Source organism: Sus scrofa, chromosome 1 (assembly GCF_054392235.1).
Source record: "Sus scrofa isolate SSC_HxYL_T2T_F1_AM1 chromosome 1, Sscrofa_HxYL_maternal_Yorkshire_Landrace_v2.0, whole genome shotgun sequence".
Classification (NCBI taxonomy): domain Eukaryota; kingdom Metazoa; phylum Chordata; class Mammalia; order Artiodactyla; family Suidae; genus Sus; species Sus scrofa.
Window position 1 is genome coordinate 50,694,012 of NC_139383.1, and position 16,322 is coordinate 50,710,333.

The 16,322-nt window shown below is 36.8% G+C and overlaps 1 protein-coding gene across 10 annotated transcripts in view; it reads left to right on the plus strand.

The window, feature by feature from the left end:
• Positions 1–16,322, plus strand: part of FAM135A (family with sequence similarity 135 member A) — a 136,486-nt gene that overhangs the window by 104,940 nt on the left and 15,224 nt on the right. For 2 of the 10 annotated variants that reach the window (XM_021089434.2, XM_021089438.2), the window contains 7 exons: positions 5,539–5,612; positions 6,995–7,149; positions 7,958–8,221; positions 8,894–9,731; positions 11,223–11,383; positions 14,001–14,092; positions 14,890–14,987. In XM_021089434.2, the coding sequence (XP_020945093.1) occupies positions 5,539–5,612; positions 6,995–7,149; positions 7,958–8,221; positions 8,894–9,731; positions 11,223–11,383; positions 14,001–14,092; positions 14,890–14,987 (1,682 nt within the window). Of the gene's footprint in view, positions 1–5,538; positions 5,613–6,994; positions 7,150–7,369; positions 10,833–10,877; positions 11,076–11,222; positions 11,384–14,000; positions 14,093–14,889; positions 14,988–16,322 lie in introns of those variants that run through there. The other 8 variants (XM_013992626.3, XM_003121274.6, XM_005659250.4 and 5 more) reach the window with 5 other exon arrangements.

Genomic DNA, 16,322 nt, shown 5'->3' on the forward strand with positions numbered 1-16,322 from the left:
TCAAATCTGCAGAGTGGTGTTTTTTTTTTTTTTTTTTTTGGTCTTTTTGCTTTCTCTAGGGCCCGCTCCTGCAGCGTATGGAAGTTCCAGGCTAGGAGTCTAATCAGAGCTGCAGCCACCAGCCTATGTCAGAGCCACAGCAACACAGGATCCAAGCTGCGTCTGTGACCTACACCACAGCTCACGGCAATGCCAGATCCTTAACCCACGGAGCAAGGCCAGGGATATAACCTGCAACCTCATGGTTCCTAGTTGGATTCGTTAACCACTGCGCCACGGGAACTCTGATATTTTTCACTTATGATACACTATTTGATATTCTTTTGTCTTTTAGTATTCTCTGTGCCCTTCAGAGTGAATAATTTCTGTTATTCTATCTTTGAATTCACCAGCTCATTTCTGTACTATCTTATCTGCTGGTAAATCTCATCTAGTAAAATTCTCTTTTTTTCATCTAGTGAAATTTTCATTTCAGATGTTATACTTTATAATATTCAAAATTCCCATTTAGTTCAAAAGTTTCCATTCTATTTTTAATCGTTTTTTCTGCTGAAGTTCCTCATCTCTTCATTCATTATGACCAGCTTCTTTCAGCCCTTGGGCAGTTTATAATTACCACTTAAAATTATTTTTCTGGACCTCTGCTTTCTGATCTGGCTAGCAAGAGGTTAGCCTTTATCACTCCCATTCTAACAACTTGAAAAATGTTAAACGAACTAAATATCAGTACTTTTTTTTGCTTCATTAGAGAGTTGAGGTCACAGGACAAACTCCTGCCTCCCAAATTGGAGAGATAAATAGCCAGTTATAGAGAATCACATCTTACTAAAACCGAAACCAGTCCATGAACAGAAATCACCAGGAGCTAGTACCAGGGGAGTAAAACTTAAAATATAATAGACAAATTTCTGGAGGCTCAATGTGGACAAGCTTGAGTTAATAACTCTGGCATGACTCAGTTTTAGTGACACCCACACTTTTATGAGTTTTACCTCCGGAAACCCCATGAGATTCTCGTAGGGAAGATGAGAAAAGTCCCCTCATCCGGAGAGTGGGGGAGAAATAACCACTTGTAGATATACACAGAGCATTCTATCTTTTTTTTTTTTTTTTTGCTCTTTAGGGCTGTATGCATAGCATATAGAGGTTCCCAGGCTAGGGGTCTAATCAGAGCTGCAGCTGCTGGCCTGTGCCACAGCCATAGCAATGCCAGATCTGAGCTGTCTCTGCAACCTACACCACAGCTCATGGCAGTGCCAGATCCTTAACCCACTGATCGAGGCCAGGGATTGAACCCCCGATCTCATGGTTCCTAGCCTTGCTAGTCAGATTCACTTCTGCTCTGCCACAACAGAAGTCTGGAGTATTCTATCCTTAACAAGACCTTCCTCCTCAGAAACTATCTTTCTAGAGCCTAACTGACCTGGGGAACCCAACTCCATCCCTTCTCTAGCCTTTCACTTGGGGAAAGGAAAATACTCAATTCATCATACATTATTAGGGAGTTGCAAATTAAAACAGTAATGAGATACAGTACACACCTATAAGAATGGCTAAAGTAAAAAACACTGAACATAAAATATTGGTCAGAATGTGAAGCAATAGGAACTGTAGTTCATTGCTGTTGGGAATGCAAAATGGTACAGAAACTTTGGCAGTTTCATACAAATCTAAACATACCCTTACATTATAATCCAATTATCATGCTCTTTGGTATGTATCCAAATTAGCTGATAATTTAGGTCTGCTCCAAAACCTGCACACATATATTTATAGCAGATTTTTTCATAATTGCCTGAACTTAGAAGGAACCAGCATGTCCTTCATCATCATAGACAAACTGTTGTGTATCTATACAATGAAATACTCTTCAGTTATAAAAAGAAGTGAGCTGTCAAACCATAAAAGGACTTAGAGTAACTTTGAAAATTATGTCATTGCTAAGTAAAGTGTTACTTATTATATGATTCCGACTCTGTGACATTCTGGGAAAGAGAAAACTATAGATAAATGATCAGTGGTTGCCAGGGTCTCTGGGGTATTGGGAGAGTCAAGAAGGTGGAGCATAGATTTTTGAGGACATGAATCTGTTCTCTGTTCTATCATATTGTATATTGTGTCATTATACATTTGTCAAATTCCATATGATACACAACACCAAGGGTGAACTTTAGTGTAAATGACAGGTGTTAGTTAATAATAATGCATCATTATTGATCCATTAGTTATAACAAATGCATCACAGTAATACAAGATGTAAATAATAGGAGAAACTTGGGGGTTTGGGGTGTAATTGAAACATGCTATACTTTCTGACCAGTTTTTTTCTAAACCTAAAACTGCTCTAAAAATCTTGTCTAATGATTATATTAAAAAGAAAAAAGAAAAGTACTTGCCTGCTAATTTTAACACCTGGGTTATCTTGGAGACTTTTTCTGCTGTTTTCATCTCTTGATTTTAAGTTCATTTTCCTGCTTCTTTGCATGTCTAGTGAATATTCTTCAGTGCTTGAAACAGTTGCCCCATGTATCTTGTCCAGTTTTGTAAGTTGTTTTCAGTAGGGTAAATCCACTATCAATTTCTCTGTCATGGTCTAAGTACAGGTTAAATAGTGCTTTTCAGCATTGACTGTACATTAGAATCCCTCAATGAACTTTAAAGGTTACCAATGCTAAATGAGGCCTAGGCATGGGTAATTGTTTTAAAATCCTCCAAGTGATTAAAAGGGTTAGGCTTTTCCCTGAGTAAGAGCATTTGCTACAGAGAGTGGGAACTGAAACTTGGCCTGTCTTCCCTAGAGTCAGGTTGCATCTGCCTGCAGAAGGAGCACCTTTTTGAATTTGCCCTTTAAAGCTCCCTCATGGATCAGCAGGACCCCAGATTATAGCATGTAACCACTACTTTCCAGTAACAATGGTAGAGAGTCAGTCATTCCTATTAACTTCTGAGAGTTTAAGATCCTAAAATGTTCAACTGTATTGGTGCTTTCCATGCTCTAGAAGAGGGAAAGAGTTAGAAATAGTTTGTAAAGCCCTCCTTCTGCACTTAAAGATTGCTTTACAATGATGTGTTATCTATTCAAAACATTATGACATTTGCATTTTTAAGAAGCATGCATTTCTAAAACTACTCGAGCTGATAGTTCTTCATTAGAACTATATTAATGAGCCTTAATATATTAAACTATATCCTTCATAAAGTAGAAGTACTTTCTGAGAGCTTATTATCTATTTATAAGATTTAATTTGATGCTATTTATTTCCTCTTTTGCAAGGCTTAGGCAGATTTCCATCGTTAGTAATAAAATTTTTTTTTCCCTTTGTATGCTTTATGCCCAAAATTAGGCTGTGCTGCCATCAGGTGGCAGTGATGTCTTAGTTATGGCCACACAGCAAACAGCCCTACTCATTACATATTACTACTGCACAAAAATCATCACAGGAGAAAATTTAGAAAGAGAACCTCATCTGAGTGCAGAGAGGAAAGGAAAGACTTTCTAGTAACAGAGAGTCTCAGTGCAAAAGGGAAGAGGTAAGTGGTTAGAGCCCAAGATTTGATATTTTCTCAGCTCTTTATTTGAATCCCATGTAACATCATGTGCTGGCTGTGTTATTTTGGCCAAGTAATTTACCTCTGTTTCTTCATGTATTAAATGAAGATATATCCATTTCATAGGGTTTTTAATATGGTTTAAGTTAAAAAATGAAAATAACCTTAGCGTAGAACCTGATAGGACACTGTTAAGAAGTGATAGTTCTTATTTTAGGAATCGGTAGACCCAGCCGCAGCTGCGGAATCGAGGTGACTTCAGGCTGCATTTCTTCATACTTTATAGCCCTCGAGGAAAACATCTCTAACAGGTAGACAGATAGGCAGATAGTTTTCCTCATCTCTCCCTTAGGGTTAGAGAGGATGAAGAGGCAATCAGACAGGATTTGAAAGTAAAGACCCAAGTTGCATCCTTCCTGCAGATGCCTCCTACCATCCTCTCCCCTTCTCCCTCATCCACTGTAAGCCACAGATTCAACTGGCTAGATCTTGTGATGGTGAATAAAACATTTCCTCATTCGTTGTACATTTAAAATGAAAGAATCCTAGGAGTTCCCATCGTGTCTCAGTGGTTAACGAATCTGACTAGGAACCATGAGGTTGCGGGTTCCATCCCTACCCTTGCTCGGTGGGTTAAGGATCTGGCATTGCCATGAGCTGTGGTGTAGGTTGCAGACATGGCTCAGATCCCATGTTGCTGTGGCTCTGGCGTAGGCTGGTGGCTACAGCTCCGATTCGACCCCTAGCCAGGGAACCTCCATATACTGCGGGAGCAGCCCTAGAGAAGGCAAGAAAAAAAAAAAAAAAAAAAAGAGAGAGAATCGCAAATTGTATTTTGCTTTAGAAAAAAATCTTAGATGTAATATGATGTCAAAATATAATCTCTCCTCCACATACTCAGCAAACAAAATATCCAGTTCCTTCCTGTTGCTTCATAGTGCTCCAACAGCTAATGAAGCTTGCAAAATTAGAAACAAAAGGGTCACATTACAAATACAATGGAAGAAATATTCAGCTAGATTTGACTAGTATTTACCAAGTACTTCTGTAACAGACCAAGACGTATTTAGGTACATAGTTCCTACTGTAAAGAATGTTCCTACTGTAAAGAATGTTATACATTAAGAGGGAAGACAATTCACATACACAATTATTTTAAGGAAAATTGTGGTGAATGCTATAGTGGTAATTATCATAGTTTATATACACTTTTCAGATAAAATATTAATGTCAAATACATTATCTTGTTCATTCTTTCTAATAACCCCCTGTGTAGAATAAGAATTAAGTGTATTGAAAGTGAGACACCAAGGCTGAAAGATAAAATTCTACAGTCACAGTGCCAGTGAGCACATCTGTCAGTTCAGCTGGCATGTCCTGGGATACCTGGCGCACAGCACAGGGGGGATGCTAGCTGATTCTACTATTTCTCCAGGTGCTGGGCACTGTTCTTGATATGGGTGATATTTTGGTAAATAAGACAGACAGAGTTCCTGTCTTCAAGGAGGATAAATGGTGGATCCATAATGTAAACCAAAATTTTTTATTCTGTTTCTATTCTTTCTTTTACCTCATACAGTACCAAAATACAGTGCTTTAGCAATACCGAAAAGGGAGATTCATGCTCACAGGGTGGCTATGGAGGGGATTTCTTCCTTTTCCATCCAATTCCTGATTGACTTCATTTTTTTTTTTCATTTTGTAAAGTTTTACTGGAGTATAGTTGATTTACAATGTTGTGATAATTTCTGCTGTACAACAAAATAATTCAGTTATACATATACACATAACCATTCTTTTTCAGATTTTCTTTCTGATGTAGGTTATCACAGAATATTGGGTAAAGTTCCCTGTGCTCCACAGCAGTCCCTGTTGACCACCCATTCCATGTACAATAGTGTGCATATGCCAATTCCAAACTCCCAGTCCATTCCTGATTGACTTTTTAAATGTACCACGTTATTCATACTCCCTTTTGGAATTTTGCAGGTGCGCAGATTTTCTGAGGCATTTTTTTGTTTTGAACATCCAAGAGAGGCTGCCATTGCATACGAGGAACTTCAGTGAGTAGCATAAATCCAAAATTTAAATGATTTTATTTCCTTTTACATAAGATACCATCTCAGAATTTATCAGTGACAAGATATACAATATTTACAATCAATAAAATTAGGAGAACTTGAACTTCAGAAATCTCCTGTCTATTTGATCAAATTGGGTTTAATCTCGTGAATTACTTCATGAAAAACCCCTACCTTGCATAGAGAAGTGTATTGCACATATTGCCCTTCCCCACAGCAGATCTGATACCCTTGGAGGGTCCTATATAGTCCTGGCTCCAGCCTTCCGTTTGGCCATCTTGTTGTATCTTTATTTCCACAGGCCAGAATCTCATATATTTATCATTATGCATTCCAGATTTTCACTCTGGTCTGACTGGCACTGCCTTCTGTTATGTGAAAGATTTACAGTTAAAACATCCAGAATAGATGTCTTCCATTTTCTTACTGAGTATATTTACATCTGGTTTTCTTTGGCTTTAAAGAATGGTTTAAGGACTTAATGCTGAGTGAAAGAAGCCAAGCATGAAAGAGTAAATAATATATGATTCTGTTTATATGAAGTTCTAGAACAGGTAAAACTCAAGTAAACAGAGCATTGGTTGTTTTGGTGTTGACTTGGGCTGGAATTTGACTGGAGAGACACAAGAGTTCTCTCTGAACAGATGGAAATATCCTGTATCATGTGTCCATTTGTCAAACTCATACAGCTAAGACTTGTATATTTCAGTGCATGTAAACTATACCTCAAACTGTAAATGATAACAGAGTGTGGGGTAGGTAGTGACTAGAAATGCAGACGAAAAAAGAAGGGGAAAATGTTCATTGTCCAAGCTGAGTGATGATGCTTATTTTGCTATCCTGTGTACTTTGATTTGTTTGAAATTTTCCATAAGAAAGGGCTTTTTTTTAAAAGCTGTTTTGTATTAGGAAGTTATACACCTTGCTTTAAGTAGTTGTTAATTGTGTTCATCAATATGTGATAAGTACAGCCGTAGCAATAGAACATTTTTTCCTCAACATTATCATCAGATTGGTAGCAGGCATTTGAGCTTTTGGTCTTTCTTCTCTTTCTCAGCTAATTAGGAAGTTCAGACATTAAGCACAGATAACTCACTTTGAAATAACATTTAAAAGTGTAGAAGAATATCATGGAACTTAAATAATTTATTAATAAATCACAATTTTGTAAGTCAATAATTTTTGTCAAGAAACCATAATTTTAATTCTACCAGTTTTTATCTCTGACCAAGGAGCTCTTTGATAAGGAGGTGGTGTCTTGAGGGGGCGCACAAATTTGATGAAGGGATGGGCCATAAGGAGTCTATAAAGTGGAACTAGGTGTGGTTCTCAAATTGCAGTCTGACTTAAGAAATATTTTTCAGTGCTCAGAGTCATCTCCAGATGTGCACCGCTATCAAAAACACTTCCTTCTGCAGCTCTCTTCCACCCCTGCCCATTGAATGTAGTGAATTAGATGGAGATCTCAATTCATTACCTATAATCTTTGAAGATAGGTATTTAGATTCAGTTACTGAAGGTAAGTGTAATCTAACTAAAATGTGTAGTGTGTGTGTCATTTTCAGTATATTCTACCTAGTATACATAAAAGCCATTCCTTAACGTGGGGCTGTTTTCCCCACTCTGGTTTTTTTTAATTTTTGAGGATATTAGAAAGTTATAGTCAGAAAAAGTGGTTTTAATTATATGAGTTCTCACATCTTGTTTTAAACCTGAATTTCTTTTTCTTTGGATAAAAGACTTAGATGCACCCTGGATGGGAATTCAGAATCTTCAGAGATCAGAGTCCACTAGAATGGATAAATATGACACTGAAGAAAGCTCTATAGCTGGACTTTCCAGCCCAGAGTTGAAAGTCAGACCTGCTGGGGCCTCCAGTGTTTGGTATACAGAAGGTGAAAAGCAGCTAACAAAGTCTCTAAAAGGAAAGAATGAAGAATCAATTAAATCCAGAGTTAAGGTTACTAAACTCATGAAAACAATGAAACCTGAAAACACAAAAAAATTAATAAAACAAAACTCTAAGGATTCTGTGGTTTTGGTAGGCTACAAATGTTTGAAAAGTACAGCATCAAATGATCTTTCTAAGTGCTTTGAAGGCAATCCTTCACATAGTCAGAAGGAAGGTCTGGATGCCACAATATGTGGATATAATTTTGACCTAAAGACCCACATCAGACAGACAAGTCAAAAGGAAGCTAGCTATTTGCCAACTAATACAGAGAGAACTGAACAAAAGTCTCCAGATATTGAAAATATGCAACCAGACCTGTTTGACCCTTTGAACTCGGGCAGCCTAAATCTTTGTGCAAATTTGTCCATTTCAGGTAAACTTGATATGTCCCAGGACGATAGTGAAATTGCACAAGTGGAATACAATGTGGTACCCAGAAGTTCATCAGACGACTGCCATGATCATCAAACAGCCCCCACTTCAGGAGCTAAAACAATTCAAGTCAAATCCTGTAATAAAGATCCTCTCAGTGGGGAGAAGATCACTGTTAAAGTAGGACCTTGGACAGAGCTTCAACAAGATGAAATTTTTGTGGATAATTTACAGCTACCCAACTTTGAGTCCTTAGAATCTAACGGTAAATCTAAATCTATAGAAATAACACTTGAAAAGGAAGCTTTTCAGGAAGCAAAGTGTCGTGCAATTGGAGAATCTTTAGCTAAGTTAAGAAGTAATCAGCCTGCTTCTTCTACAAGAGATTATCATGTTGCAGTGAGTGGAGACACAATTAGGTTACCGGATGGTAATGCCACGTGTACCTCATCTCGGTTCTCAGATTCAGGTGTGGAAAGTGAACCAAGCTCTGTTGCAACACATCCAAACCCTGAAGCAGTCTTTGAAACTGTGCAAGGGCAAGGTCTTTACAATAATGAAAGGTTATTTCCTCAGCTTTTGATGAAACCTGACTGTAATGTAAAGTTTTCATTAGGCAGTCATTGTACTGAGAGTACAAGTGCTTTCAGTGAGATCCAGTCATCTTTAACATCCATAAACTCTCTTCCTTCTGACGATGAGCTGTCACCTGATGAGAACCCTAAGAAATCTGTTGTACCCGAATGCCACCTAAGTGACAGCAAAACTGTATTAAATGTAGGAACAATTGATGTGCCCAAAGGTGACGATAGGAAAAAGTCAAGTATTATTTTGCAACAGCAGAGTGTTGTATTTTCACAGCAGTTGGACAATGAAACTATAGCAGTTCATTCCTTAAATCCAAGCACTAAAGACCCTTTACAATTTGTTTTTTCAGATGAAGATACTTCCAGTGATGTGAAAAGTAGTTTCAACTCCAAACCTAACTTGGACACTATGTGTAAAGACTCCCAGAGTCCTAATAAATCTAGTAACTCTGCAGGGACTGAAATTATATTAAATTCAAAACTGGTTTCTTTAGGCTCCCCTTGTGTTGTTTCAGGTTCCGTTTCTACCAGTACAGAAGTTAGTGAAGACAGAACTGTGGAAAGAAAAAATAGTGATGCATTAAATCTCAAACAAATATATTCAGAAGCCCTTACAGTTAAAAATGAAACTCACCTGGGTACAAGTGAGCCTTTTTCAGCCAGTCCTGATATGGTAAAGCAAGGGCTTGTGGAAGATTATTTTGGCTGCCAAAGCAGTACGGATATTTCTGACACATATGCTATTAGCTACAGCAATTCAGTTAGCCCTCAGAAAGAAATTTCTGAAAAAGAAATTAGTAATCTTCAGCAGGAACAGGGTAAAGATGAGGAGGAGGAAGAGCAGGATCAACAAATGGTTCAAAATGGGTATTATGAAGAGACAGATTATTCAGCTCTGGATGGAACAGGAAATGCTCACTGTATAGACAGAGATGCCCTAGAAGAGGAAAGACTTATCAAATCCGAAAAAATTAACAGTGACTATCTGAGGGATGGTATAACTATGCCAACTGTCTGTACTTCTGGTTGTCTGTCCTTCCCATCTGCACCCCGAGAGTCTCCTTGTAGTGTTAAGTATTCTTCTAAGAGTAAATGTGATGCCATTACAAAGCAGCCAAGCAGCACTTCTTACAGCTTCACGTCATCAGTTTCCTGGTATGAAAATTCACCAAAACCTCAAATACAAGCGTAAGTAATGGAGCACAATAGCATGTGCTACTAAATACATAAAGAGAACATATATGTATGTGTGTGTGTGTATATATATTTCTCTGGTAACATACATATTTCATGTTCTCTGGTTTCTATAGTATAGAAAGTGCTTCTTTGATTAGCTATCTGAGATGGGACATGAACTCAGTATGCTATTTGACAGACAGACCTGTAGTTCCCTGTGTGATTTTCCATTCTCTCGGCTCTACGTTGCTAAAATTTTCTATTGGTAGTTTTATGTTAGAAGTATGAAATGGTTGAGTTTAAAACCTTTTTTATCCCCTATCAACACCTCCATTTTACCCCATCAACTCCCAGACAAAAGTTAGGTTTTGTAAGTACATCTAGCAAATAAAGACAATATTAGGTAATTGCTAGAAGCTACCAGACCCAGATTGCCTCAGCTAAGTCAGTGGGTCCAGAATTGAAATTTCATGGGCCAGTGAAAGAAATCACATAAAAATTTGAGGATGACATAGGTTTACCAGCATGGCACTGGTTTTCAAAATACTCTACTACCTTTCTTCAGATGGAATTATAATCCCTGGAGTGAAATGTCATATCTACTGTAGATTTTTTAAGTTTCCAAATTATGTATACACGTAAAATCCATGGTGCCTACAGCTAGTGACCCCAGCACGGTAAAATTGGATTATTGAAGAATTTCTAATATTCTAGAAAGCTGAAGGTTACACCTCCTCCTGTCACCTCAGACTCTCTGCATTATTAATAAAAGCAGTGGTCTGTAGTCTTCACCCACCCCAGTATCTCACTAAGTTTAGTGTTCATCAGTTTCTTTGGGTTTTACTTTTACCAGTCCAAATGATATAATGTTAAAATAGTTAACAGTTGCTGATGTTCTCAGTCCTCAACTTGATTAGATTTCTTGCTCATCTTTAAATGTGTATGCCACCAATTTTGTTCATTCACATCCCCCTCTTAGTTCTGTTCCTTCTTATTGGTATTTTTAGAAAAACAGCAATAACCAAATCTACTCAATGATATACCTGCCATTCTCACTGGTACACTTTGTAGAATAGCTCCTTCTTCTATGTTGGATCAAAAGGAGCAAAGAAGGTGAGATTCAATCACAGGATCAGCATCAGACTGTCCTCTGTTCAGTCTGATGCTGATCCTGTGCACAGCTTTGCTATGCTCATGATATACAATTCTATGGAAGGCATAACTCCATTCTTAATATTTTCTTAGTGGATTTCAAGTTTAAGAAAATATTTTAAAGTGATGTCATGTTTTAAATATTCGTTGCATTTGGTCAGAATATGTACTAAAAATAGTAAATAAAATCAGTTTTCTAAATCATTTAGATGATCCCACATTTTCATTATTTTAAAACCAAATATTTCTGGGTTTCCTCTTCTTCAATTTTCTAAATTCAGCAGATTATCTTGTTTTAAAAACCAAATATAATCCTTAGTAAAGAGTATCTTCCATAATATTTTGCTTCAGCTTCCTTCAGGCAAAAGAAGAACTGAAGCACCTTAAACTCCCTGGATTCATGTACAGTGAGGTTCCTCTGCTGGCATCCTCAGTCCCTTATTTCAGTGTGGAGGAGGAGGACAGTTCCGAAGATGGAGTGCATCTCATTGTGTGTGTGCATGGCCTAGATGGTATGTCATGTCAAATCGTGTAATCCGCGGCAGCTCAGTGTTCTCTTTTCCTAGTAGATCTCGTTGAGTTTTATTTAATCTTTGAACTGAAAAAAGATTTCTAAATTGATAAAATTAATTAAATTTAAATATATCCTAAAACAGAGATATACTTGATTTTGCTGAGTATAATGTTAGATTTCTTTTTAAGTAAATTTCCATGGGATTGACATCCATGTGCCAACATTTTATTCATTTTAACTTCAGATTTTTCTGTCTTCTCATTGTTATTTTTGTCAGCTGTCACCTCATGCAGTCATTCTGTCTGTCTCTGTTAGTTTGATATTTTAAACTTTGTGGACAAGAAAAATCACTACCTATCAATTAAAGATTCACCTATTAATTAGGCTATAATTTAAATTATTAATACCTGGCTATGCCTTTATGACAGCTGTTTTGCTTACTCAGTGGACTCTTTTTCTTAGGAATTGCGTTAAAAGATGCCAAGTATCTCTAGACTAGCAGAGTATTACTGTATTATAATGTGATTCTATAATAACAAATTGACAAAAGATTTTATGGATTATGAAAGTGCTAAACACGTAGGTTTAAACTAGTAAATTCTCATGAAATTGGAAGATTTTCTTAAAAAAAAAAAAAAAAAGAAAGGAAAACCCTGACTCTGAAGAAATAAAATACCTCTAATACTAACCTCTTTCCCCTGCTAATAAAGTTTTCAGGTGTTCTCTTGTAGCACAGAGAGTTAAGGATCCAACATCGTCACCGCAGCAGCTTGGGTCACTGCTGTGGTGCAAGTTCCATCTCTGGCCTGGGAACATCCACATTCCATAGGTGTAGCCAAAAAGAAAAAGAAATTCAAAGAATAATCCTCCAAGAAAAACTTCTTGGCCCAGTAGAATCTCTGGCGAAATTCCTCTTTGAAATTTTCAAGGAATACATTATCCCTATGTTGTATAAATTGGTCCAGAATAATGGGGGAAAAAAGATAGGATGTAGTCTCTTTTGTTCTTTGTTGTTAAATCTGAAAAAGATATAACACTCATGCTCCAACAAAACAGCAGACCAATATTAAGTAATAGAACTCCAGGAATATTATAGAAAATAAATGAGTAAATAAATGGCCCCCCCAAATCCTCTAGCAAGTAGAATCAATACATTGAAATAACTACAACAAATAGGATTTAATTCGGAGAATGCAAAGAGAGGTAAATGTAAAGAAATATATTAATAAAATATACTTCATCAGCAAATCAAGTAAGAAGTGTTGATAAAATTCAATATCCATTCCCAATTATGACAACTAAGCATCAGACTTAAGCCTTAAATAGCACTAGTCTAGTTCATTAATGTGATCAGGCACATATATTTCTAGCCCATGGAAAGCATATACCTAATAGATGCTAGAGGTATTTCTTACAAAATCAAGAGTAAAACAGTTAATTCTCTCTGCATAACATAGCTAAAAGAAACAAATAGTGGAAGGGTAAAGTAAAAATTCAGCAATTGGTAATGACATGTTTGTATTTCTAAATAAGCCAAAGGAATTAACTGCAAAGCTACTAAACTAATTTTTAAAGGTAATAATTATTTTAATATATGTCTGCTATAAATATTTTATATTTATAGATATCTTTTAGGTTAGTAATTAAATACCTTAGATTATTTAAATGGATTTTTATTTCTGTTCGTTTGACCCAGTACCACCAAAGGATAGTCAGCAGATTAAATCTAAACCTAAAATGTGTTCAGGGTTGGTTAAATGATCATCTGGAGTGCTGATGGTAAAGAGTAATTCAGTCATTTACAGCTACTGTAGCCAGCAGTCACCAGAGTTGCTTTTTAGGACCACATCTGCAGCATATGGAAGTTTCTGTGCTAGGAGTCAAATCAGTGCTACAACTGCTGGCCTATGCCACAGCCCCACCATATCCAAGCCGTGTCTGTGACCTGTACCACAGCTGAAGGCAACACCAGATACTTTAACCCACTTCGTGAGGCCAGGCATCAAACCTGTGTCCTCATGTGTACTAGTCAGATTCGTTTCTCCTGAGCCACAATGAGAACTCCCCAGAGTGTGTTCGGGCAGTTAAATCAATATGCCATTAAGTGGAAAAGTGAAAGAGCATCAGTGTGACCAAAACCTCTGAAGAAACAGACTTTTGGAAGATACTGTTTGGCTAGTGGAGATCAGCTTTGAAATAAAAACCAAGAACTCGGAGTTCCCATTGTGGCACAGTGGTTAACGAATCCAACTAGGAGCCATGAGGTTGCGGGTTTGATCCCTGGCCTTGCTTAGTGGGTTAGGGATCTGGCGTTGCCCTGAGCTGTGGTGTAGGTTACAGATGCGGCTCGGATCCTGAGTTGCTGTGGCTCTGGCGTAGGCCGGTGGCTACAGCTCCGATTAGACCCCTAGCCCGGGAACCTCCATATGCCGCAGGAGTGGCTCTAGAAAAAAGGCAAAAAGACAAAAAAAAAAAAAAAAAACCCAAAGACTCTATTTTAAAGTCTTAGGCCATATGCTTGTCTTCAAGAACTGCAACAAGATATGAGGATGCACATTATACCTTTAACTTTATCTCATCCTTTAGATGTAATTTTCATTTTCTTTATTTTCTAGGTAACAGTGCTGATCTCCGATTAGTAAAAACTTATATTGAACTTGGACTGCCTGGAGGAAGAATTGATTTTCTTATGTCTGAGAGAAATCAGGTACATACAGAATGGCAATGTATTTCCAGTGTTAGCACACATTTTTCTATTATTTTCTACCTAAATATTTGTTTTCTACAAAATACCTGTAGTAGCAGAAATAATTTTTCTGATTTCTATGGACTTTAACATTAATACATATCTTAAGGAAGTGGAAATGATTCACAGTTGGATTTATGAGCTCTTTGCATGTATAAAATTTCTAGAATTTCACATTTCTATGCAAGTATTTCATTAATTACACCACAGTAAATAACTTTATCCTCATTGCTGATAGTGAGCTAAACAGTTAACTAAATGAAATGTAATTAAGGACACTGGACATTTTTTTTCCTAGAAATTCACACTGCTCATTTTAATATAATGAATGTTACATTTCCCAACTTCTCTAAAGAACGCTGATCTTTTTTTTTTTTTTTTTCCCCCACTGTACAGCAAGGGGATCAAGTTATCCTTACATGTATACATTACAATTACATTTTTTTTCCCCACCCTTTCTTCTGTTGCAACATGAGTATCTAGACAAAGTTCTCAGTGCTATTCAGCAGGATCTCCTTGTAAATCTATTCTAAATTGTGTCTGATAAGCCCAAGCTCCGGATCCCTCCCACTCCCTCCCCCTCCCATCAGGCAGCCACAAGTCTTTTCTCCAAGTCCATGATTTTCTTTTCTGAGGAGATGAAGAACACTGAACTTTAACTGTATTTCTAGTACCTAAATTAAAAATATGTTTATATTTAGTTTCTCTTGTAATTGTACATACTCAGTATATATTGTATCTATTTTGCTTTTGTTTAGAATGATACTTTTGCTGATTTTGATAGCATGACTGATCGCCTTCTGGATGAGATAATACAATATATTCAGATATATAGTCTAACAGTCTCAAAAATAAGGTAACCTCCATATTATTACATAGTTTATTTTTATATCTCTATGAATTATAGAAAATTATACAGAATTTCTGGTAATTTTGTTGTCCTGTCTTGAAATATAGGTGACCACAACTCAAATTAGTTTAAAGAGAAAAGAAAAATTTTAAAGATTTTAGGGAAAGGCCACACATTATAAGACTCCATTTATATGAATTGTCTAGTTGTCTAGTATTGCAAAATTATTGAGACAGAAGTGGGTCAGTGATTGCTTAGGGCTGAAGGAAGTGGGAGATGGGGGTTGATAGCTAAAGAATGTAAGGTTTCTTTTTAAGGGGGTGAAGCGTTCAAAAATTTCTTTTGGGGGGGTTCCCTAGTGGCCTAGTGATTAAGAATTTGGCATTGTCACTGCTGTGGCTCAAGTTCAGTCTCTGGTCTGGGAATTTCTGCATGCCACCAGGGTGGCCCAAAATAATAGTAAGTAAAATAAAATAAAATTTCTTGTAGCGATGACTGCACTGCTCTGTAAATATACTAAAAACCATCTCATTATACACTTTTTGTTTTGTTTTTATTTTTCAGCCACACCATCAGCATGTGGAAGTTCCTGGGCCAGGGATCAAACCTGCGCCACAGCAGCAACCTGAGCCTCTGCAGTGACAATGCCAGATCCTTAACTTGCTGTATCACAAGAGAATTCTGAATTGTACACTTTAAATGGGTAAATTGTATGGTAAGTGAATTGTGTCTCAATAAAGCTGTTACCAAAGAGAAAGGTTATAGGGAAATGGATAATTATAAACAAATGAAAAAGTGAAAATACTTTCAAAGTTTCATGACTGTACTTTGAAGGTCAGTTTTCCGGGAACAGGAGATGTTGATCAAGCCAATATGGCTCATTATTTAATCAGGTGTTATGAACAGAGATTGGAGAGAGAAAAGGATTTGTTTCTTCTGGTCTAATAAGAATTAAAGAAAAAGACACAATTAGTCTTCCTGCTGCAGAAAAAGAGAAGAAACAGACTATTTAATATCCCAGTTAGATTAGAGGAAGAAGCTGGCTCCTTATACTATAGGCTTTTATAGACTTTGTTTCCAGTTTGAGGTAGAGCAAGGATGAAGAAGAGGGACCTTTTTATTTGAAATCATTTTTTAAAAACGAATTCTCCTTAAAATACGGTGGAGATCCGAATATGTTGGGGGTGAGGGAAGACGTTTTCTTATTCTAATAATTCTCTTCATTTAAGGAGTTTAATCTGTTTACCAAATTTTCTATAGTCAGCTTGTATTCCTTTTATTATTTTATGATGAGAAAATGTATTATTTCAGTTTTTTCATTCATCCACAAAATATGCCCTC